Here is a 26,167-nt window from a genome sequence, read left to right on the forward strand (position 1 = left end):
ATATGGATATATCATTTCACAAGAATGTTGTTGTAGAAGTATAATTTAATTGTATAAAAAAGAGAATGTCGTTGTCCTTTACCTTACTGGAATAGCACACATGTTTGATGCATACATTATTCTTAGTGCAATCTAACTTGATAAAAATATATGTTATATTCTTGTTATGTTTTTGAGCGTAGAATGCCTACTACATCACAGGAAACAAGGAAAGGAAAGATGAAGTGGGGTATTATGTTAATATTTGCACGTGTAAAAGCTATTAACATGATTAGATCATAGTGAAGCTATACATAATTAAATGTAAATGAATTTCAGAAAGAACTAGCTAAAATGCACATGCTGACAGCACATAAGTTGGATGTACAGAGCAGGGTGTCACAAGCAATGAGATTTCTGCAAAGGCCATAGGAATCAGTAAATAAATTATGGAAACTCAAACTGGCATGTTCAAAAAGTTTTAACGGTGTTGTTCTCTTGAAGATGTTTATGATGAGTCAAATGAAACTCTTAGTGGTGTCCTAACCTGCATGCTCCACGCTAGAGAGTAGATGGCTGATCTTTAATGCTGGGTATGGTTTTCCTTTGAGGGAGTCCCTCTCATATTTTCATTAACTGTGTCTCTGCCTATATATGTCATGGTGACAACTTTGATGATATCTGTGCAATGGCCATTCCTATACACATTTCCTCCTGCAATGTTTCATAGATATGTTTTGAACTTTTAGTATCCCCTTCGAAATTTGAAGGGTGCATTCTTTTGTTGAAATTAATTCCAAATATACAAGTTTATCAGTGGCGTATACAAAGGGATTTTTCTTGTGGGTGCATTGCTGTGCTTTCATTTTGCTGGTATGTGGTTGGTGATGAACATGGATACATCGTTTACATTGCTATGTGCTTTCAAGATTTTGTAAGAATTTTGCAGGAATAATCAGTTTGATCTCCTAAAAGCTTAAAAATACGTGCACTATTCACTCAGTTTTCTCATTTCTACCACTTACATTTTCTCTTTTGGATTAGTATTTTATTAGAAATCTTAGAGTAATTAACTAGAATATTTCTGGGACATGGTGCTTGTTGGAATTGAAACAGCTGTTTGCTTTCTACCAGACAACGAAGAAATACATTCAAGCTAACCTCTTTGCTTCCCCATTCCTTTCTTTTCTCAACCTTTTCTAACCACAAGCACATACATAACTCCTACAATCTTGTAATTAGGAATCAAACAATGTTTCAACAAATTAGTCACTCTGATTTTTCCATGTATTGTCAAAATTTCAGGTTGGCATACAACAGGCCTTTCTCTGACTGTGCTGGAGCTCTCTTTAATGCAATTTTGAATTTGGCTTTAGAGGCTCCACATGCTGGTCCATGTAAGTTTTATTGTCTTTATGCAGTTGTGTTAGATTGACGTGAGTTCAATTATGATATATCTAGTAAATCATAGTTTTCTTGAAACTCTAAGTATATAATGATATGGAGCAGTCTCGCTTGCATCTACAGTAATTTTAAACTGAAGTTACTGTTTCCTGCAAATATGCATTAAATACTTGTTTCAATTCTTATCTATTGAGTCCTTTTAACTAGGATTTCATTCTGTTATCGTATAATCTTTTTGGTTCACTCTGCCTAAGTTTTATATATGTCCCCCTTTTGCATGATCAATTCCATTATCTTTGTCGAACTATATTTTCTGAACTTGGCTTAGTGTGGGATACATAATGAGTCTTTGTGCAGTCAGGCATTCCTTTTGCCAATTGTTGTTCTGGTGGTATGGGGTTATCTAGGATGCTGATGATTGAAAAGCATCAAGTGACATGAACCTCTGGGTAATGAATAATTTTCTGTTATCTTGGCAGAGCACATGTTGAACAAAAGACTTTCATTCAAAATTTACAACATATTTGTATCAATAATTGCAAACATGCCTGTTTACTCATCATTGGACTAGAACAATGTGAAACAAACGCCCCAAAGCTTTTTGAATAAAGTGTTTTTTTTTTCTTATTGTTTTCCTGTAATTTCAATGTAACAAATATGTGTGCACGTGGGATTATGTGTCTATGTGTCTGAGAGAGAACATTTTAGATAGATAGATATAGAAGTGTTTGGTTGGCACGTGTGCATGTATATGCGTGTGTGCTTGAGAACATTTAAAGAATAGATATATAAATGTGTGGTGGGGCATGGGACAATACAGCAGGATGTCACTGGGGATGTAAGGTGTGTGTCAGGATGCCTAGGGCATAGTTTTAAATCTTGGACTCGGCCACCTATCATATTCGGTATCGACTTGGACTCGGAATGACTTAGATTCAATGAATTGGTTTTCAAAAACGTATATAAAATAATTAAGGTCTACTCGAAAAAATTATTTTTAAGATTCCAAACCATTAGAGACAAAATATGCAAAGTTTGCTAATCTATATACTGTGTATGACTCGAAGTTTGACTCGGCCAACTATCAACTCGAGTATCGACTTGGACTCTGAATGACTCAGATTCAATGATTCAGTTTTCAAAAAAATGCATAAAATAATTAAATTTAAATGGGATTTTTTTTAAGATTCCAAACCATTTGGGACAAAATATGCAAAGTTTTCTCATCTATATACTATGTAAAGGTGAATATATCAAAATGGCATAGAGTGCAATGGAATCATGGATATCAGCAAGAAGATACATAATCAATAAGATTTTAAATGGCCCTTAGAGTCCAAAAAGGAAGCTACAAGCTCATAGCCTACTACAAATCAAGGCTGTTTGGGAAGCGGGAGCGGGAAGTGGAAGTGGAAGCGAGAGTGAGAAGTGACAATTTTCAGAAGTTTCTAGGTCGGGAGCGAATTGAGAGCTATTTTTATATAATATATGTTTTGATGCATATATGTCAACAAAAACATGTAGAATGATGAATTAGTTATAAAAAGCATAAAAACATGGATTAAACCATATAACACCAATCATCTAGTAGTTATAATCTTCATCAACCACAAGTCGACAAGTTACAAGTTACAACATCTCGATTCTTATGATTCATCAATCTTAAAGTTTCAAAGTCTCAAAATTCAATATATAACATTTGTCATCATTAAAGTTGTACTTGTAACCATTACCAAAATATAACAAAGAATATCGAACATGAAATGAAACATTTCAACTCTCACAAAGCATCATATTCATAATTCATGAATCATTACCAATGAATTATAATTGGCAACTTCAAACCTCAAACTTAAATTGTCATATATTGTTTACAAAAAATACCATAATAAATATGAAAAAGTCAATAGTCATAAAAATGACTAGAAACTATAAAAGATATGTAAATCAAATTTTTTTGTTGCCACGAGCAATTTGTAATTTCTTTTCACGTGGTGTAGGAGTAATGGGAGTCTCCCCCTGGATAGTCGAATGGCCCCGTCCAGAACCAGAAGGCACATGACCTCCGTGTGAGGCTGCAGATGGAGGTGGCAGCAACGCTGGTGCAATGTGAGCACTGCTAGTGGATGATGGGGGTGGCATGGCTGTTGATGCTGTCGCCTAAGTCACCGGATTCGCCGTTTTTAATCCATAAAATTCGAAATTCGCCGTATTTCAAGCTCAAACGAATATGTTCATTCAAGTTCGCCGTATTTCATGCCGTATTCGAATTTCATGCCGTATTCGAATTTTTGTCGATTAAATTCGCCATTAAAATCGTTTAGATGCGTTGAAATTCGTTTAGATGCGTTAAAATTCGTTTTTAATATTTAAATATGTTCGTGACAAGTATATGGTCTTATATAGCGGCATTTGATAAAATGAGTTAAACAAAATGTTTTTCGGCTATTCATTCTGTGTGTATCAAGATTTTTGAGGTTCAAAATTAAATTCAAACAACCCCAAAACCCTTGAGGAAACCTATTAATTCACGTCGAAATTCATTGCTGGAAACGAAGGGTGCGTGTTTTGATTAATTTTCCAACCAGCAAATTTTTTCCACGAGACGGCCATGAGTAAAGCGCCATCTCAGACTTTTGACTCTGAAACTTAATATCGAAGAGTCGTTAAAATACCGTTCACTCTGACTTGGCGACTTGACTTTAGATAACAGGTTCGGCGACTTCTTAGCACAATCTCTTTTCATTTTACCTATTTAATAAGTCAGAGATGGGGATGCATTCAAAAGATGACTGGAAATGAGTAAGTATATATTCTTAAACAATACGTCCAGTCAAATGTAATAAAATGAAATGTTACGTATTAAAACAATGAAATGTTACGTATATGATTTTAATAGAGGTAATCTTGACCATGACTATAAGTTATATTTACCTTTTAATTTTGGAAATGACTTAAAACAAGGTAGTTTAATTAAGATAAAATTGGTATTTTTTTTATTTAAATAGTTAATTTTTAAAAAAGAGTTGAGTTTAAAATATTTAATATGAAGCATTTAAATATTTTACTAGTTTAGTGTTTAAATATTTTAATATGAAGCATTTAAATATTTAATATGAAGCATTTTAATATTTTACTAGTTTACTGTTCTATTCGCTTTGATGGTTACATCATATTTTGGTTGGTGATCAAATGGTATCTTTTAGAAATTTTCATTATTTCTTTGTCAATATGGTTGACTCATTAGCAATTTTCATGTGCTACATAACTTGCTGATTTTTCCTATACATTTCAAGCTTTTCATCGAATTATGGGTATTCCATAGCTGAATATGAAGTATATTTCAGTTAATATAATTTCTAACAATAAGATAGTCTTTATAAGTGTATAAATCTGCCCTCTATCTTTAATATACATTTTTTTTTTGGAATTTCTATATGTCGAATTTTATGTCGAATTTTATCGACAAAATTTGAGTTGCCGAACTTTATTCGAATTTCAAGGTCCTCGAACTCGAACTCGAACTCGAACCTGGTGACTTAGGCTGTCGCTGATGCTTCATGCTCATCTTTCAAAAGTTTTGCTTCAAGTTGTTCTAAATGTAAGACTCCATCCTCCAAATTATCCTCCTCCATGTTGTTGTCCCAAGTGACATATTGTTAGTTTTTGTAGCATCGGATGTGTTCTAGCCACGAAATTTGGTGGAGAGGCTAGAATGCATGAGGTCTCCAAAACCCTTGTTTCTGGAAATTCCACCTAAAGATGACTTAATTAGATTATTAACTTATTTTTTAATGTTTCCTAAGTCTGAACTTAGGAAAACTGGTTAATTAATCATAATTAATTAAGTCAAAGTGAGAATAGTCTAGAAACTCACGAGGATCGACTTCTAGATGAGCATATCCCTTGATTAAGTTTTAATCTTGGCCGTTGGTGCTCCAACAGAGGATTATAAGAAGAACTTGTTGCGTGTTAGTTTTTGGTAGCATTGGTAGTTTTTGGAACTGTCGGGAACTGCTAGCATTGCCAGGAACTGCCAGAACTGTCGGAACACCCGGGAGAGCTGACGTAGAGGGCAGAGAAGGTGATGTAGGGCTGACGCAGAGCCAATGTAGAAATCACCGGGGTTAGCCACTCTTGTGTCGGATCAATCGGAATTTCGCTGGATGAAGTGAGGTAAAACCCACTCATATTTTCCGCTAGTATTTTCTCTGTAAATGATTGCTAGATGAGCATCCTAGATTTGTATTCAGATATTTCTCTTGCATAATAATAAACTCCCAGTGCTGCTACACTGGTTTTCCCGCATTGGGTTTTTTCGGGGACTATTGTGTCCAAATATAAGTGTGTCTTATGTATCTTGTTTTTTGCTCTGTTTTCTATTTCTATTTTCATATTCATAATTCATGAATCATTACCAATGAATTATAATTGGCAACTTCAAACCTCAAACTTAAATTGTCATATATTGTTTACAAAAAATACCATAATAAATATGAAAAGGTCAATAGTCATAAAAATGACTAGAAACTAGAAAGGATATGTAAATCAAATTTTTTTGTTGCCACGAGCAATTTGTAATTTCTTTTCACGTGGTGTAGGAGTAATGGGAGTCTCCCCCTGGATAGTCGAATGGCCCCGTCCAGAACCAGAAGGCACATGACCTCCGTGTGAGGCTGCAGATGGAGGTGGCAGCAAAGCTGGTGCAATGTGAGCACTGCTAGTGGTTGATGGGGGTGGCATGGCTGTTGATGCTGTCGCTGATGCTTCATGCTCATCTTTCAAAAGTTTTGCTTCAAGTTGTTCTAAATGTAAGACTCCATCCTCCAAATTATCCTCCTCCATGTTGTTATCCCAAGTGACATATTGTTAGTTTTTGTAGCATCGGATGTGTTCTAGCCACGAAATTTGGTGGAGAGGCTAGAACGCATGAGGTCTCCAAAACCCTTGTCTCTGGAAATTCCACCTAAAGATGACTTAATTAGATTATTAACTTATTTTTTAATGTTTCCTAAGTCTGAACTTAGGAAAACTGGTTAATTAATCATAATTAATTAAGTCAAAGTGAGAATAGTCTAGAAACTCATGAGGATCGACTTCTAGATGAGCCTATCCCTTGATTAAGTTTTAATCTTGGCCGTTGGTGCTCCAACAGAGGATTATAAGAAGAACTTGTTGCGTGTTAGTTTTTGGTAGCATTGGTAGTTTTTGGAACTGTCGGGAACTGCTAGCATTGCCAGGAACTGCCAGAACTGTCGGAACACCCGGGAGAGCTGACGTAGAGGGCAGAGAAGGTGATGTAGGGCTGACGCAGAGCCAATGTAGAAATCGCTGGGGTTAGCCACTCTTGTGTCGGATCAATCGGAATTTCGCTGGATGAAGTGAGGTAAAACTCACTCATATTTTCCGCTAGTATTTTCTCTGTAAATGATTGCTAGATGAGCATCCTAGATTTGTATTCAGATATTTCTCTTGCATAATAATAAACTCCCAGTGCTGCTACACTGGTTTTCCCGCATTGGGTTTTTCCGGGGACTATTGTGTCCAAATATAAGTGTGTCTTATGTATCTTGTTTTTTGCTCTGTTTTCTATTTCATGAGATCAATTATTTAATTAGTGTGGGCTGCAAAAGTAATTTTCTTTAGTATTCAGAAGGATAACTTGATGAATGTAATTTAAAAATCAAGTAGGTGAAGTAGATTTAGATTTGCTGCAGTAGGGGTTCCTTCGAGTGTAGGAATTTTCACATGGGATCAAACCATTGATTTTGAAACAGGAAGGGCAGATCAAGTGCTGAGCAGTGAGGCCGAAAGCTTTACTTGGTAGCAATTCGATTCCCCTTGAAGGGATTGTGTAGTCCTTGCCGGGAAGCAGATCCAAGGAAATCTCTCTTTGAGTGAGACGACAGAGAGGTACGATTTCCAGTTCGTGAATTTGCAGAGGCAGAGGGACTGATGCAGAGCCTCACCGCAGTGCTTGAAGGGTGTAGTTTCTGCGGGGGCAGAAATCCGTTGGGAAAGAACGAAGACACATAGAAGGGGAATTTTCTCCTCAAAGAACTTTCCGCTAGAAAGTTTGAATTTCTCACTTGCTGAGCAGTGCGAGAGGAGTTAGTTCGACAATTGGGTGAAATGGCATCGCATGGGCTTAGAGATCAGGACAGGTTGGACTGAGCCTCCAACTATGTCATATGGAAGACCAGAATCTTCGCTGTTCTGGAAGAATATGATCTCGAGGCCTACATCAAAAGTGTTGTAGCCGTTCCTGTTGACAAGTATCAAAAGAAGAAATACAAGGCGGAGCAGGGGAACGCAAAGAGGCTCATACTTGATGGAGTTCGAGATCATGTGGGCTCACACTTGCAGGGCAAGGATAGAACTCGGGAGATGTGGGAAGCCTTTTCTTCCCTGTATGAAGGCTCTTCGGAACAGTGGAAGATGTATTTGGAGTAGAAGTTGCAGCGGACTTTGATGCAGAAAGGAGAAGGGGTGAACCTGTATCTTCAATGTCTTTAGGACACTAGAGACCAGCTTGCTGCAGTGGGGTCCACTCCTCAGCAACCGCGATGGTGAGATTAGCCCTGAATGGAGTCTCGGGTGAATGGCAAGTTTTCGTCCAAAGCATATTGGGTAGAGAAAAACTACCTTCATGGGAGGAGATGTGGGCGACTCTTCAACTAGAGGAGTTAAGGAGGGACCTAGTGAAGGTCAACTTCAGTGGCAGCAGTGGGAGTGGCACAAAGACGAAGGAGGAGGAGGAGAACGCAACTCTAATATTGAAGGGAAAACAGAAGCTGAAGCGAAAGGACATTTTGAAGGTGAAATGTTTCAGTTGTGGTGAGATGGGCCAGTATGCACCCCAATGTCCCTTGAAGAAGAAGGATAAGGATGAGAAACATGATCCTAAGGCTGTTTCAGCGAAGATTGACGAGGATGAGTTTGCCATGAGTGCCCACGCATCTCCAGGTTGGATATGGGGCGATATTGAGCTGTAGTCGGGAGGACTACATGTGAGCAGGATCCTGGAGGAGTCCACCTCTTGGACCATTTCCTTGCTATGGGAGCCCAAGATCCAGCAGTAGTGAGATGGACTTAGTGTCAGATGATGCAGTGGATTGTTTGGAGAGACAATGCAGTAAACGGAGACCAGAAACTGATCAATGCAGAGCAAGGTTGGTAGTAATGCAGATGACACAATATAGGAGTCAGCAGCAACGCAGAAGATTCAAAGGGTTAGAGACTAGAGTAGTTAGATTCCAACATTCATTGTATTATGCTGAACACAATTAAGTTCAACTAATTTTGGATATTTTTCAGTTGCTTCTCTTAGCAACTGAGTTGCAGTACAGATGTAGTGTTAGCAGTGGCAGTGCTAGCAACATAGTAGATGCAACATTTGAGAGGGAGCTGTAATATAGATGCAGCAGTGGCAATGGCAGTATCATGGGCAACAGTACAGTAGGAGTGGCAACACAGTGTTGGTGGCAGCAGCAGTGCAGAAAGGAGGTGCTTCAGAAACAGAGCAGCATGCAGGTGGACATTGTTGCTACAACAATTTTCTCGCTAAGAGGGAGTGTTAGTTTTTGGTAGCATCAGAAGTTCTCTAGCCTTGAAAATTGGTGGAGAGGCTAAGGGACATGAATTCTAAAAAACCCATAAACTGTTTGGTGAAATTCCACCTGGATTGTATTTTATTCAAACAGTTAATATTTTTAATGGGGTTCCTAAGTCTAAACTTAGGGAAATTAAAATATTAATGGGTATTAATCAAAATATGGGTGAGAATGTTCTAGAAGGCGGATCAAGTCATGTTTTAATCTTAGCCGTTGATTAGAGACTTAATCTCGGCTAGACTCAACAAGAAAATTTAAAATTGGAGGCTTGGGGTTCATTTGGAAAAACACACAGAGAGATTGAGGAAATCGATTTTCTGAGGTGAGAAGTTCGCAGGAGGAAAATCGATTGGGGAGATCTTGTAGTTGAGGGGTTGTGACAATCCGGAAGGACTTTTCAGAGAATGTTGATAGAGAGGTTGAGAGAGCTTGCTAAGAGGCAGCGCAACAACTGTGAGTGCTGACGCTGGGCCAGTCTGGGGCCACGCAGTCCTGACGCAGAGGCAGTCTGGGGCCACGCAGTCCTGACGCAAAGCCAGAAGGGCCAGCGCAGGGCAAAAAAACTGGATGTCACGCGGAATCTTGAACTACCGGGAGAGTTGACATAGAGGGTAGAGAAGGTGACGCAGGGCTGACGTAGAGCCAACGCAGAAATAGTCGGGGTTAGCTAGTCTTGTGCCGGATCAACCAGAATTTTGCTGGGTGAAGTGAGTTGAAACTCACTCAGATTTTCCGCCAGTATTTTCTTTCTAAAGGATTGCTAGATGAGCATCCTAGATTTGTATTCAGATATTTCTCTTGCATAATAATAATCCCTCAGAATTGCTGCACTGGTTTTCCCACATTGGGTTTTTTCGGGGACTATTGTGTCCAAAATTAAGTGTGTCCTATGTATCTTGTTCTTTGCTCTGTTTTCTGTTTCATGAAATCAAATATTTAATTAGTGTAGGCTGCAGAAGTAATTTGCTTCAACATTCAGAGGAATAACTTGATGAATGTAATTTAAAAATCAAGTAGGTGAAATAGATTCAGATTTGCTGCAGTAGGGGTTCCTTCGAGTGTGGAAAATTTCACATTGGGCACCTGGAGGATACATGAAAGAGACTTCAAAAGTTCGATTTCCTTGGCAGATAGGAAACAACAGTAGCCAGAGAGCCAGAGAGCGAAGAAGAGATAATGAGGGGTAGAGACAGTGATTCAGAGGAAGTTTTACAGATCCGGAGAGGCTGCAGCAAGAGGCCAAGTTATTCCTAGTGGGGCAGCACAAAGGATTGCACAACTGCCTCAAAAGAGCAACTCAATTTAGTTGGAGAAAATATCGTTTTCAGTTCCAGAGGCTGGGTTGACATTCCAGAGTGCTAGAGAAGCGATCTCCTCAACAGAGATAGGAAAAACGACTTCATCAAAGGCAGTTTCGGGCTAAATGTCATAGGGCTCGTGCAAGCACTACGCAGAGGCGAGCGTAAGTGTTCCAGGAGGACAAGTTCCTGAAGGAAAGTTGTGCTGAGGTTGCTTGTGGAAGAAGGGTAATTCCCTTGGATAATTTTGGCCAGATTTTATTGCTGTTTGGATTGCCAGTTGGGCATCCATAGATTGTACTCAGAATTCATTGCTGCATAATAATAAAACCCTCATTTGTTGCACTGGTTTTCCCTAGTTGGGTTTTTCCGGGGACATTTGTCCAAAAATACCTGTGTAAAATTTGTGTGCGCTAGATTTTCTCAGTTTCCAGCGCTATTTTTTTCTTCAGTATATTTGTGAAAATCACAATGTGAATTATTTGATATTTTCCACAGCAGACAACAAATAAATTAACTATTAGAAAAATAATTTCTAGTTGTTGTGATAGATGAAATTTTCACACTTGCTTTATCGTATCGAGCTCGGTCATTATAATGTGTCAACACCCTGAGGTTGTAGTGTTCATAAACCAAGCTTTTAGCCTACTTTTCATTGAGGCAGTTCCTTTTGACATTGTGGATGAAGCTATAGGTGCTCCAACAATTCTCTGCGAAGTATTAAGCACTTGTGAAAGCACTTTAATTGCCATATTTGCCAAAGGGTCCCCAGAGCCATACATGTTCAAATACTCAACAGGATCCATTCTATCTCTATCATCAATAGCATGCAAAGAACCAAACACTCCAGTTTGACTGAAGTATTTGCTTAATTCTTCATGCAGTCTGGCACACTCCTTGTTAGGGACCGACTTGTCTAATGCTACCATATGCCCATTTTGTACCTCTAGATCTGTATGGGGTATTCTCCTAACCCCACCCTCAGGTGCAGGTTTGGCCAACCAAGATGGAGAGCAAGACTATTTGGGAATACCTCATCAGGTGGAAAGGGATACCCTCAGAGGATGCTACATGGGAAGGAGAAAATATTTTGTAGTACCCCAACCTACAGTTGCTTGAGGACAAGCAATTTTGGGAGGGAGGACTATAATGCCCCTTTTGAATGATTGGTGGAGGGACGACCCATTGTTGATTTTTGGTAGCTTCGGATGTGCTCTAAGCCTCAAAATGTGTAGGGAGGCTTGGACTCATGTATTCCACAATACCCATAAATCGTTTTGGGAAATTCCACCCGGAGATAGTTTTATTAAAATAATTAATTATTTTTAATGGGTGCCTAATTCTAAACTTAGGAAATTAAAATAATTAAAGGGCATTAATCAAACTGTGGGTGAAACTTCTAGAAGAAGATGAGGATCAAGACAAACTGATCTGAGCCATTGATTAGAATCTAATCTGGGCCATTGGTTCTCAACGAGAAGATTATAAGAGGAGGCTTGATGGGCATTTGGAAATCACATCAGTGAGAGATCAAGAGATCGAATTTCTCAGAGAGGGAAACACAACAGTTGCTAAAGAATCGATTGAGGAGATTTCTTGCAGTGAGGGGAAGGGATAGTTCCGGTTGGAGAATTTCCTGATCCAGGAATACATCGCAGAGGATGCAAAGAGAGATCCGGAAGAGGCAACACAGAGGATACACTGGGTAGCGTAGGCTGATGTAGAAGCAATGCAGAGCTTGAGAGGAGATCCGTATTTTGCTGGGGAAGTGAAGCTCTGAAGCCAGGAGCCGGGGTGTGAGGCTGCGAGCGTAGAAGTCGAAGTTCCAGAAGCAAAATGATTAGAAGGAGGAGTGACGCAGTCCCCAGAAGTTGTGACGCAGGGCCTACACAGTGATTGCACAAAGGCATCAAGGGACTAGCCATTTTGTGGTTGGATCAGTGAAGATCACTAGTGATAGTGTGTGGTATATCTCACTCATCTCTCTGTTAGTCATATTCTCTGTAGTTGATATCTAGCAAGGCATCCAAAGATTTTATTCAGAAAAGCACTGCTTAATAATACAAACCCTCAGCTGCTGCACCGGTTTTCCCGCATTGGGTTTTTCTAGGGACATTTGTCCAAAAATAACGGTGTAATGTGTTGTGTATTTCTTTCTTGCTCAGTTTCTTGTTTCCACATATAATTTTAATTGGTGAAGGTTGTAGTGTATTAGTTTCGGTATTTGCTGTAGAAAGCAGTAAATAATTTGTTCAGTAATTAACAAATAGAAGGAACTTAATCAGTTGTTGCAGTAGAAATTTGGGCCTTCCAAATTTTCACATGGTATTAGAGTTACAGGTGAAGCAAGAGAGCAGAGCTGGAAGAGCCCAGTGTTGAAGAGAAGGAGGGTCGAAGTGCTGCGCAAGCAACAAATCGAATCCCCAGAGGGACTAGGCAGTCCAGGCTAGAAGGGAAAAAGTTTCGAGGAAGGTCTATCTCTGAATGAGTCAACAGAGAGGTAAGACTTCCAGATCGAAGTTTGCCAGTGCAGAGGGAGCAGTGCAGAAGCTTCAGCGAAGAGGAGGTTTTTGGTGTGACTCGATTTTCTGCGGCAGTTGTCGGGGCAAAAAAACGTTAGAAGGAAGAAGAGAGGCATTGTTGAGGGAATTCTTCCTCAGATGACTTCCAACCAAGAAGTTTGAATTCTCATTTGCTGAGCAGCAGTAGGGAGCAGTAGATCTACTCACTCCAGCAAGGAGTGCATAGGCCAACCTAGCAGTGGTGCAGAGGAGAGGGGAGGCAGTTCGACATTTGATTGGTAGAGATTACTGAAATTTGATGACAAAAAGAAAGTTTCGTGCAATTCCAACCTGGTTATAATTTCACCTTATCACTCCCATTCAATTAAATGCTCTTTCCCATAAACATACATTCAACATATAGAATTCTGGAAATGAAATTTCCAGATTAAAACACATGGGACTGTTAATACATGCCGAAAATAAATATGGACATAACCAGACTAGCAACACACATAAAAATACACAGATTTTTGGTCAACTTAGACCCAGGCAAAACCCCTTCAATCTTCTCTAGGGAAAACCTGTTAGAGAGCTCTTCAAATTTATTTATCTTTCAAGTTCAGGAAAAATACATTTGCAGACAAAACAAAACAACAAAATACAACTTATCTCTTCAGCCCAAAACTCCTTGAAAACCGTGCCCACTTTGCCTCGATTTCTGTGCCCACTTGAAGTTGAAAATATGTACTGTACAGATACGACTGTATGCACTGCACCGTACGGATTTTCATACCGCTGTACGGATTTTTTTTCAAAACTTCTCTCGAACGATGTGTAGCTCACAACATTCAATGTTGTTCATACTGTACCTTCTGCTGTCTTCTAAACCTTGATTTCTATGCCCAACTTTGCTCGGAAATCACTCCTTCGGCTCGCTACAACAAATTTCTCCTTCAGAACTTTTCTCCAGCTCTCAGCCTCCTTTCTCCATTCTGCTCATGAAGAATGAATGTAGTCTCCTTTTTCTTTTCCCCCTTTTGTTTCCCTAAATGACTTTTGGGCAACCCTAAGATCTAATGACTCAGATTCATTTAGATCAAGGGATGAGAATAAATGTGCATTTAATTCTCATTTTCTATTTTTTAACTCACCCATTAAATAAAGTACCACATTGTACTTTATGTCTAAAGTCACTTTTCACTTTATAATTTAACATTGACTTACCGCTTATAAAGTCACTTTCACTCTATAAAGTCACACTTAGGAAAATAATTATTTTGGACCCTTTTCCCTAGGTAGAGACTAACCCATGGGAAACCACTTGTCCAAGGTACATTAAAAATCAACACTTCCTCGTACCAAGGAAAGTGTTTCTCACCACACCCATTTTGTCCCTGAAATGGACATGCTTGCCTCTTGGCAAGGACTTTGTGAGAACATCGACCACCTGCTCATCTGTTGATATATATTCGAGCTTCACTACCCCCTTCAGAACATAGTCCCTGATGAAATGATATCTGATGTCAATTTGTTTTGACTTGTCATGAAACACTGGATTCTCTGTGAGTTTAATGCAACTCTGATTATCACAGTGAATAACCGTCGGTCTTAACTCATGATCAAATTGGCCATACAACAACTTGCGAAGCCAAATGGCCTCACAACTAGACTGGCTAGCAACCATATACTCCGCCTCAGAAGAGCTCAAAGCAACTGACTTTTGTTTTCGATTGAACCATGACACAACTAACGAACCCAATCCGAAGCAACACCCTGAAGTGCTTTTCCTGTCAGAAACACAACCTGCCCAATCTGAATCTGTTTAACCTGCCAACCTCACTTCATGTCCCCACCTATAGTTGAGACCATAATCAAAGCGCCCTCCACGTAGCGAAGAATGTGCTTTGCAGCTACCTAGTGGACCTTCCTGGGCTCAACCATGAACTGGCTAAGTGTGTTCATTGCAAAGCATATATTTGGCCTAGTGTTGACCAGATACATCAAGGACCCAATAAGATGCCTATACAATGTGGGATCCACCAAACTAGAATTTGAAGCATGAAGCTTCTTCCAGTTGGTGATCATAGGTGTAGACATGGGTCTACAGTCTGCCATGTGAAATTTGCTCAACACATCCACAACATACTACCCCTGCCCCAGAAAGATATGCCCCTCCTCCTGCCACACCTCAAGCCCCAAAAAGTAATGCATCAACCCACTGTCCTTCATGTTGAACTCCATAGCAAGATCCTCCTTGCAACCACTAATCAGTCTCTCTGCCCCAGTAATGAACAAGTCATCAACATACAACACAAGAATGGGCGGATCATCCCCTGCAACAATGTAGTATAGGTTCGGATCTGCATCACTCTTTGTGAAACCCTTCCGCTGCAAGTAAGTATCAATCCTCGAATACCAAGCTCTCGGATCTTGCTTAAGTCCTTAGAGTTCTCGCCTCAACTGACATACATGGGTCTCCCGCCCAAGTACCTCAAAGCCCTGTGGCTGCTCAACATACACCTCCTCCTTTATAACTCTGTTCAGAAATGCGGTCTTCACATCCATTTGATCGATCTGCAAACCCATTTGTGCAGCAATAGAAATAAGTGACCGGATAGAAGTGTACCGAGCTACGGGAGCAAAGGTCTCATCATAGTCAACTCCCTTTATATGTGAGAACCCTCTAGCCATAAACCTCGCCTTGAACTTCTCAATGCTGCCATCCGCAGCATGCTTGATCTTGTAGAGCCACTTGGAAGTCACAACTGACTTGCCCTTAGGCCTAGGCACCACTTCCCAGACATTGTTCTTAATGATAGAGGCATACTCCTCCACCAGAGCCTCTCTCCATACCTCCTGGTTGGCAGCCTCCTCATAGCTAATAGGCTCAGAGTCAACAATGCTAGTAGCCTTGGCTACATAACTACAAAACCACTCAAGTGGCACACTCTCCCTGTTCACCCTCTTCGGAGGACCAACAGACTCTGCTTCCTTCAAGGTGTCTTGACACTACCTGGGCCTCCTCTTCCCTGAAGAAGCTTCCCCATAGGGAACCTCATCCTCTGCCCCCCAGTGTGGTGAGCTTGAAGGTCTGCTAACTGACCCTAGTGTGTCTGTACCAGCACCTGTCCTCGAAGAACCTGTACTGGCACCTGTGCCTATGTCAGCTGAAGTACCATGTGAATTTTGTACCAGTGGACTCCCTAAAGAAGTGCTCGGTGAACTCACCACTGGTGCCCAGATGTCACTGACATTGAAATACCTCCTGTACCAGTCGATCTAGAACCCTGAGGTCTTAGTCCCTGTACCTGACCTCCCTGCTGAGGAGAAGTTTGTGACTCTCTCTCATCATACTCTTGTGATCTCCGATAGGCCCTCTCCTCCTTGAACTTCACATCCCTCCTAATCACCACTCTCCGTTTAGAAGGAATGAACATCCGTTAGGCCTTCAAAGTCTCGCTGTAACCCATAAAGATACCCTTCTCTGCCATGGGTTCCAACTTTGTCCCTTGCTCCTTGGGGATATAAGAATATGTGAGATATCCAAAGATACGAAGATGTCCCACATGAGGCTTCTCTCTAGTGAAAGCCTCCTTCGGAGTCATATTCCCCAATACTCCGTGAGGACCCTTGTTCTGAAGATAAACAACAGTGTTGCAGGCCTTAGCCCACAAAAGCAAAGGCAACCCTTGATCATGAATCATCGCTCTAGCAACCGAACAATAGCTCTATTCTTCCTTTCAGACACCCCATTCTGCTGGGGGTTGTAAGGAACCGTGAACTCTCTCCTAATGCCCTCCTGTGCACAGAAGTCAGAAAACCCACCATCGGTGTACTCACCACCATTGTCTGACCTCAAGACCTGAATCTTCCTACCTGTCCGTTTTCTACAAGAGCTTTGAACTCTTTAAAGCGACTAAAGACCTCACCCTTGGTCTTCAGGAAATATATCCAAGTCCTCCTAGAGTAGTCATCAATGAATATAACATAATACTTGTAACCACCCAAAGACACATGAGACATATGGCCACTAACATCAGTATGAATCAAGTCTAGTATACTTGTAGATGTGCTATCGCTTGCTGAGAATGGTAACTTGGTGTACTTACCCAAAGCACACCCTCTGCAGACCTCATAATGCTCAACACTGAAATCAAGAACTCCAGTAGTGATCTCCCTCAGTACTCTCAAAGCTCCATGATGCATATGCGCCATCTTTCGGTGCCATAACTCACACAAGTCTCTACCGCTGGTGGTACTGGTGTGAATGCTACCAGATGTGCAACTCAGCAATGCTCCCGCCAACTAAAAACTGAACCTGTATAGTTTCCCAGAGCGGACTCCAATCACTTTGGCCGAAGTGATAGAAGCTCCCCCGGGATGCATCAATACATGCCCTCCTGAGAAAGTGACGTCAAACCCCTTCTCCTCCATAGTAGACACTGAAATCAAGTTCTTCTTCATCCCCGGAACATACAAAACATCCATGACCTTCAAAGGAGGCAAAGACTCCCTCTCAAAGGTCATAGTCCCCACACCAACAGCTCTCACAGTGCGGTCATCTCCTAGTACAATCTCAATATCAAGTGCCCTCTCTGCAAGCTCTGAAAAGAACTCCCATGCACCTGTCATATGGCGGGAAGCCCTGCTGTCTATGTACCACACATCAGATGATGTACTCCTACTAGATGTAGAAGTAATAAATGCAAAGTCCTGGTCAAACTATGAAGCAAACTGCTCCACCTCTACTGAAGCTGCAGTACCCTTCTTCCCCTTGTTCTTCCTCTTAGGACACGTAGCAGCATAGTGTCCCATCTTCTGACATGCCCAACATTTGACTTTGGACATATCCGTATCTTTCTTCTTCTTCTTCTCCTTTCCCTTAGCCCCATCTGATGAGGCCCCTTTCTTGGCCTTCCCTTTGTTCTCCCCCCTGGCTGTCAAGGCTACATCCTCCTCATCTACTATCTTCACCCCACCACTGCCAGTCTTCCGTATCTCATGCTGCACATAATCATCCCAGAATCTGTCCCAATTGGGAAGATTTTCCCTAGAGGTAACAACATCTCCAAAGACCTCCCAAGACTTAGGAAGTCCCACTATAGCTATCCTAACTAACTCCGCGGGTGCAAGTGTCTCACCAATAGCAGTCAAATCATCACGTACCTGTTTGACCCTGCCAAGATAATGAACTACACTTTCAGCCTTTGTCATCTTGATGTTCTTCAATTGTTCTTTGAGTACCATCTTCTTGCTCTAATTGGTACTCTGATAGAGAGTGGTTAGAGCTGTCCACATCTGATATGCATATGTGTTTCCTCTCACCTGAGGAACCACATGATCTTTCAGACTGTCCATCAAAATCCATTTTTCCTTTGCATTATTTTTTTGTGAATTTAGCAAGTTCATCTGCAGCAGTAGGAGGTACAACCACTTGTCGCACTATGTCCCAAACTGCTGCCTTCTCAAACACTGTTTGAATTCTGTCTTTCCAAACGACATAGTTGGATCTGTGATCCAATGTATACTCTATCCTTAAGAACATTGGCATGACTGCTGTCCAAAATTTACAAAACCAAGAAAATGGATAAATGAACTTTCCAGCATAGCTTGCTGTTCCAAAAGTTCAGTGTATGTGAACTTTCACATTGCTGTCCCAAAATATCAGTTTGCAGTCCGAAAATTCAATTTGTTGTCCAAACCACTATTTGCTGTCCCAAACTACTGTCTACTGTTCAAACTGCAATTTCAGCCTATACCTTTGATACCTTGTTGAAATTTGATGACAAAAAAAAAGTGTCCTGCAACCCAACCCGGTTTTAATTTCACCTTATCACTCCCATTCAGTTAAATGCCCTTTCCCATAAACATACATTCAACATATAGAATTCTGGAAATGAAATTTTCAGATTAAAACACATGGGACTGTCAACACATGTTGAAAATAAATATGGACATAACCAGACCAACAACACACATAAAAATACACAGATTTTTGGTCAACTTAGACCCATGCAAAACCCCTTCAATCTTCTCTGGGGAAAACCTATTAGAGAGGTCTTCAAATTTATTTATCTTTCAAGTTCAGGAAAAATACATTTGTAGACAAAAAAAACAACAAAATACAATTTATCTCTTCAGCCCAAAACTCCTTGAAAACCGTGCCCACTTTGCCTCAATTTCTGTGCCCACTTAAAGCTGAAAATATGTACTGTACGGATATGACTGTATGGATTTCCATACTACTGTATGGACTGTATGGATTTTTTTTTCATTTTTTTCAAAACTTCTCTCGAACGGTGTGCAACTCACAACATTCAATGTTGTTTGTACTGTATCTTCTGCTGTCTTCTAAACCTTGATTTCCATGCCCAACTTTGCTCAGAAATCACTTCTTCAGTTCGCTGCAACAAATTTCTCCTTCAGAACTTTTCTCTAGCTCTCAACCTCCTTTCTCCAATCCATTCATGAAGAATGAATGTAGTCTCCCTTTTCTTTTCCCCCTTTTGTTTCCCTAAATGACTTTTGGGCAACCCTAAGATCTAATGGCTCAGATTCATTTACATCAAAGGATGAGAATAAATGTGCATTTAATTCTCATTTTCTATTTTTTAACTCACCCATTAAATAAAGTACCCACATTGTACTTTATGTCTAAAGTCACTTTTCACTTTATAATTTAACATTGACTTTACTAGTTATAAAGTCACTTTCAATTTATAAATTCACACTTAGGAAAATAATTACTTTGGACACTTTTCCTTGGGTAGAGACAAACCCATGGGAAACCACTTGTCCAAGGTACATTAAAAATCAACACTCCCTCTTACTGAGGAAAGTGTTTCTCACCACACCCATTTTGTCCCCGAAATGGACATGCTTGCCTCTTGGCAAGGACTTCTTGAGAACATCGACCACTTGCTCATCTGTTAATATATACTCCAGCTTCACCACCCCCTTCTGAACATAGTCCCAGATGAAATGATATCTGAAGTCTCAAAGATCAAATGCTTCCGATGTGGTGAATTTGGTCACTATGCTACGTAGTGTCCTTTCAAGAAGAAGGACAAGGATGAGAAACATGATCCATAGGCTGTAGTCGCAAAGATTGAGGAAGAGGAGTTCGCCATGGTTGCCCAGATACCTCCAGGGGAGAGGTGGGGTGATCTCGAACTGCAAGTTCGAAAGAACTACAGATGGGCACAGTCCTTGAGGAGTCCACCTCTTAGATCAATACCTTGCTACGGGAGCCCAGATTAGAAGTAACAAGATGGACCAGTGTCAGTTGGTGCAGAGGAATGCCAGAGTGAAAGTTGCAGTGGCTAGGAGCGCCATAGACTGAGCAACGTAGAGCAGAGTTGGCAACATTGCAGAGTCAGCGACAGCACGGAGGCTTCAGAGGGTCAGCGCAAAGACTAGTAGTAGTCAAAACTCCAACAATAGATGCATCATGTTGAACACCTGTTCAATAATTTTGGATGCTTTTCCGTTGTTGATGCAGTAGCAACAATAGTTGGAGGAGGTTGCAGTGCAGATGAAGTGTTGGCAGTGGCAGTGTTAGTAGCAATACAGATGCAACATTTGCGCAGTAGTTGGTGGGCAACGATGTCAGACATCAACAGTGCAGAGGGAGATGCTACAGAGTCTGGGTGATGCTTTAACAAGTTGCATTACTAGAGCACATTCCTTGCTAAGAGGGAGTGTTGATTTCTGGTAGCATTGGATGTGCTTTAAGCCTCAAAATTTGCAGGGAGGCTTGGACACGTGTATTCCACAATACCCAGAAATCGTTTTGGGAAATTCCACTTGGAGACAGTTTTATTAAAATAATTAATTATTTTTAATGGGTGCCTAAGTTTAAACTTAGGAAATTAAAATAATTAAATGGTATTAATGAAACTGTGGGTGAAACTTCTAGAAGAAGACGAGGATCAAGCCAAAATGATTTGAGCCATTGATTAGAATCTAATCTGGGCCATTGGTTCTCAACGAGAAGATTATAAGAGGAGGCTTGATGGGCATTTGGAAATCACATCAGTGAGAGATCAAGAGATTGAATTTCTCAGAGAGGGCAGTGCAACAGTTGCTAGAGAATCGATTGAGGAGATTTCTTGCAGTGAGGGGCAGGGATAGTTTCGGTTGGAGAATTTCCTAAACCGGGAATACATCGCAGAGGAGGCAGAGAAGATCCCAAAGAGGCAGCGTAGAGGCTACGATGGGCGACTTAGGCTAACGCAGAAGCAGCGTAGAGCCTAAGGGGAGATCTGTATTTCGCTGGTGAAGTCAAGTTCTGAAGCCAGGAGCTGGGGTGTGAGGCTGGGAGGGCAGAAGTTGAAGTTCGAGAAGAAAAACGATCAACAGAAGGAGTGATGCAGTCCCCAGAAGCTGTGACGCAGGGCCTACGCAATCACTGCACAGAGGCAAAAAGGGACTAGCCATTCTGTGGCTGCATCAGTCTGGATCACCGATGATAGTGTGAGGTATATCTCACTCGTCTCTTTGTCAGTCATATTCTCTGTATTGGATAGCCAGCAAGGCATCCAAAGATTGTATTCAGAAAACTACTGCTTAATAATACAAACCCTCAGCTGCTGCACCAGTTTTCTCGATTAGGTTTTTCCAGGGACATTTGTCCAAAAATAACGGTGTAATGTATTGTGTATTTCTTTCTTGCTCAGTTTCTTGTTTCCGCATATAATTTTAATTGGTGAAGGTTGCAGTGTATTACTTTTGGTATTTGCTGTAGAAAGTAGTAAATAATTTGTTCAGTAATTAACAAATAGCAGGAACTTAATCAGTTGTTGCAGTAGAAATTTGGGCCATCCAAATTTTCATACTCATTAGCTCATTCTTGACATTTGTGAGCTAGAGTTGAAAGAGAAACATTAATAAAGGGGGTCAACTAGTAAATAAATCGCCATCGGTCATGATGACTTAATAAAGTGACGTCTTAAAGTGAAATAATAAAGTGATGAAGAAAACATTAGAAAAGCAAATAAAAAATTAAAATAAGAGGGAAAATGAATTCAAATGGGAGAAAAGGCAGAAATTGGAAAAAAGGGAATTAAAAGGGGAAAAATTGAGTTTCCCCGCACCATTATGCAATTGTCTTTTGGGAGATTGGATCAGAGATCGTAGCATCTCATTTCTTCGTCCGACAGAAACCCTTGGAAGCAAATCTAATTTCGGGGGATGATTATCCACCCTAACTGGATCAGGAGAAGGATCACTCAGATCTTTCATTGGGAGCGGCAATGGTGGAACCAAGGAAGCTTAATCAAGCCACAGTTCAGATTTAATTTTTCATGCAGGCTAGTGTCAATTCCATGGGTTGGGATTGATGAGTTTGGGTAATTGAATCGTGGGAGAAAGCTAGTGCCTTTTAGTTTTTCCTATGAGCTGGGCATTGTTGACCGCTTTGACTGTGTCTATTAGCTTGTGTTGTGTTTATGTTATGATTGGAATTGATTTCGCATGTATGCAAATAAAATGTGTTGGTAAGACCATCAAACCATCTAAATCATAAACTGTCCAAGAAGTACCAGCCAACAAGAAAACCCTTACAGTTTACAGCCTACAGAATCAGAGGTAATCCTTGCTATCAGTCCACAGCCAATAGGGGTCAGGGACTTTACAGTTACGTTGTGACTTGATACTGTTTATGAAGGGTTATGACTTTATATTAAATGTTTTTATTATTTACGAAGGGTTATGACTTTTAATTAAATATTTTTATTTTTTATTATCTTTCCTTGTATTTATTTTATCTCTTTAGTTAGTTACCTGCATATCTATATATATATATATATATATATATATATATATATACACACACACACACACACACACAAACACACTTATTATTATTATTGTATATAATATTCTAGCTAATATTAACATATTATTCGCTTAACCTTGGGAATTTTCTTTCTTATTGAAGCACAATTCATATTTACTACCAGTCATTGATGAATTCGTGGGTGACTTATTATACATGGTTCACTTTAATTCTTATTTTTCTTAACATTGAACTTTGTTCATGTGAAGTTGATAGATGATGTTTGTAACCCTTGTTTGTTTTATGGTTGCAGCGGAGCTTTTTATAAATGCTCGAAATGTAATAGCAAAATGGAGAGAATTGTTGAAACAGTACTTAAAATCTGAAGATGATGAGGTGTGTAAAAATGTTAAAGTTTATTCCAATTCCTCTATCTCTATATATTTATTTGCTTTTCTTTTCTTGTATCCTTTATTTGTTTGCATTTTTTAAGAAATGGAATAGTTTTGAGGTGTGTGTGGGTCCTTGGCATTTTAAGTCACTGAGAGATTTTCTTGTGACATATTAAAGTTTTTATATTTAAGACAGTCTGGGCTATCTCAACCCCATTTGTTTATTGGGTAATGGGAGTATGAAACAAAAAGCTGGCAAGAACATAAAGTGTGTGAATGCTCTCTCGTTCAAAGTTATGCACAAACCCATTATGCCTACGTAGATAGTGATAGCATATTTCTTTGTTACCAATAGTTTGAGAGTGTTTGTTTCAAATTTTGTTGCTTTGAAATATTTGATTTTCAACAAATTAGATGTTTTACTAGCATTTGACAATAGATTTGCATTGTGATGTTTTTTTTTTTTTATAATTAATTTCTGGTAATGCTCCTCTTTTTATTAATTCTGTAATATTTGGATACTGGTATGTTGATATTGTAGAAGCTATTGAAATGTTATGTACATATGATTTGTTTGTTTAGAGAGAGAGGGAGTCAAACAGAGTGGGGGAGGGCTATTGAAATTGTTGGTATGTCTGTTATTTTGCATCTTGAAATTAAAATTTTTAATGCTATATGTAAAATATATTGAATTGCCATTTGGGGAAAGTATTTCTTTGATAGCTTGTTCTATTATTTGAACTTCTTTCGTGTACCAGGAAATCGATAAGGTATATAGGTACATCCTTGCAAAAGAGATTTTAATGGCTTCCTCAAACAAAATACAATCTAGCCTATTGTGCTTGGTGCCAAGGTTTGCTTCCATCTACTTGTTAGTTTTAACTTAATAGGCCTGAAATCTAATACTCAAGGCTTCTAGGTTTTCTCAATATAATGCTTTTTTGAGCATGGAAGTCTTGGAAATTTCTATATATCTATGTTCATATCAAGGGTCAGCTTTTAAAGCCAACAATACAGATTTTGTTGAGCCCAACAATGCAAATTTTGGGGGGTGACTTTGTAGGTCAAAGGGTGACTGTTGTAGAGTTTGTTGAAGAGTGATGATGTAGATTAGGGTTGGATGTTTTCCCTTTAGTAGGGTTTGATGAATGTGAGCATTTTGTGTCATTAATAATGGTCTCAATTTCACAAATACATTTCAATGGTTATTTTTAGGGAAAGTTTCAAGTCATAAACAATGTTGCAAAATCCGCCCCCCCCTCGGTGCAGGATGCAGATTCGCGTCCTGGATAGACCTGTTGGAGATCCTTGGGCAAAACCACAGTTCTGACAAGATTCCACAAGCTTGAACTACGGTTCTATCATGGTTCCAAAAACCACTCACATGGTTCCCCAGGACCTCTTTTCTTGAATTTCGAATTGTTATGTGATGAACTATGTTTCCCGAACACTCCCAAGGTGCCACCTCGATGCTCCCTAGACGCTTCCTAGATGCTTCCTATTGGTAATGTTAAATTTTTAACATTACCGTGAAATGACTTAGGATGTTTGAGAGTGGTTCCAATCTCATCAAACTTCATATGGAGAAAATAGAATTTCATATCCCATTCAAAATTCAATAGACTTAACAATTTTCAGGATTTCAGGATCAATGGGATTGTGGCATTTCATTAGATTATATCATGTATGAGGGTATGTGATTGGCATTTAATCAAGAGCACCAAGCCCTATATGTACCGCAATGTTGGTGGTGTTGATTGCTGAACTCGTTTGTCAAGTCAAAATCATTGATTAGGCATGTTAAGCTTTTTCTACCATATTATAAGGCTTGGATTAGGTCGTTTGATCAAAATTGGGCAATGTTGACTAATATCCCTAGAGAATCGAAGTAGAGGCAAAGGCTAGACAAGAGGAGAGGAATCTAGATTCTAGATGGTTGATGCTCGAATAATTAATCATTGATGTACAATGGATGCCATATCTATCTTGATTTATGTACAAATATGCATGTTTTCATATCTTCTACAACTAATTTGGTATTTTGGATTTTTTAAAATATAAATGCAAATATATATATATATATATATATATATATAGACATATATAATAGATTCTTTCGAAATGCTTCGCTTCTGACGATTTCTAGAAAATGATGCTTCCGACACTTTGCTTCCAGAAAACGTCCCCACTTCATGCAAGATTGGTTAGAAATAAGTGATTTGTTCCTCATGGGGATGGTTAGGTAACCTTCTCATCCATTGCATTTGTCGTTGCTTGTGCAACATGTGATCTTGCATCATTCCTCTTATTACCCCTCTAATACCTTTCAAACTCTCACCTAGGAGGAAAAAGTTCTAACCCTGAAAAGAGAGGCTAGAGGCAATTCTCAAGCAGGGCACCAATTGTCACCTCGGTGGCTTTGCTCCACTCTTCAGATGAAAGGAAACTATCCTAGTCTAGGCGGTGCCACTAAAATCAATCAAGCATATTGTTGCAACATTTTGGTCTATTTATTTTGTTTTGTTAGATCCTCCACCCAGTTGTGAAATCAAACATTAGATCTAACGAATCACTTAAAAGTTAGCGGTTTCGAACAATGTCAACTTAAGTTCATTAGATTTGTTTGATTATGGGACAAGAAACCATTAGATCCAAACAAATATTTCCTCAAAAAAGATATACTACTATTAGCCAAGAGAGAATACTAGAAGATAAATGTTAGATTAAACCATGAAATTGAAATGATTTATAATTAAAACAAGTCCACTCCAATTAGACATGAAAGTCATTAATCTAATGAACTTGGAAAAGAGGAGCAATCTGATGAAAACTTAACTAAACTGGGGGGGGGGAGGGGGGGGGGGTGAATCAGTTTAGCATACTCATGGACATTGAAATTCTTTTCATTAAACTCATTAATTGAAACATTACATGAGCAACTTAACAAATAATGATCAACAGATTGAATATGTGAACATCAAGTAATATGCAAACCAAAACATTATATGAAAACATAATAACAACACATATTGACACCAGATATATATGGAAACTCATAAAGGGAGAAAACCATGATTTTATTATTGTTGTGATGTAAAGGCAAGCTCCTACTCCTTATTACATTTGATTTTCTGTAGGCTCCAACCTACATGAGGCTGCTGCCTCAATTTTCTGCAAACTGCAACTACAAGGAAGCTCC

At 39.5% G+C, this 26,167-nt stretch overlaps 1 protein-coding gene across 1 annotated transcript in view; it reads left to right on the forward strand.

The window, feature by feature from the left end:
* LOC149167775 (uncharacterized) overlaps positions 1 to 26,167 on the forward strand; it is a 381,496-nt gene that overhangs the window by 252,642 nt on the left and 102,687 nt on the right. The window contains 2 exon segments of the mRNA XM_089433143.1: positions 1,285 to 1,376; positions 22,890 to 22,972. Of these exon segments, the coding sequence (XP_089289269.1) occupies positions 1,285 to 1,376; positions 22,890 to 22,972 (175 nt within the window).

Source organism: Pinus tabuliformis, chromosome 5_1, assembly GCF_031772625.1.
Source record: "Pinus tabuliformis cultivar Carrire ecotype Pingquan chromosome 5_1, CPIR1, whole genome shotgun sequence".
Taxonomy (NCBI): Eukaryota; Viridiplantae; Streptophyta; class Pinopsida; order Pinales; family Pinaceae; genus Pinus; species Pinus tabuliformis.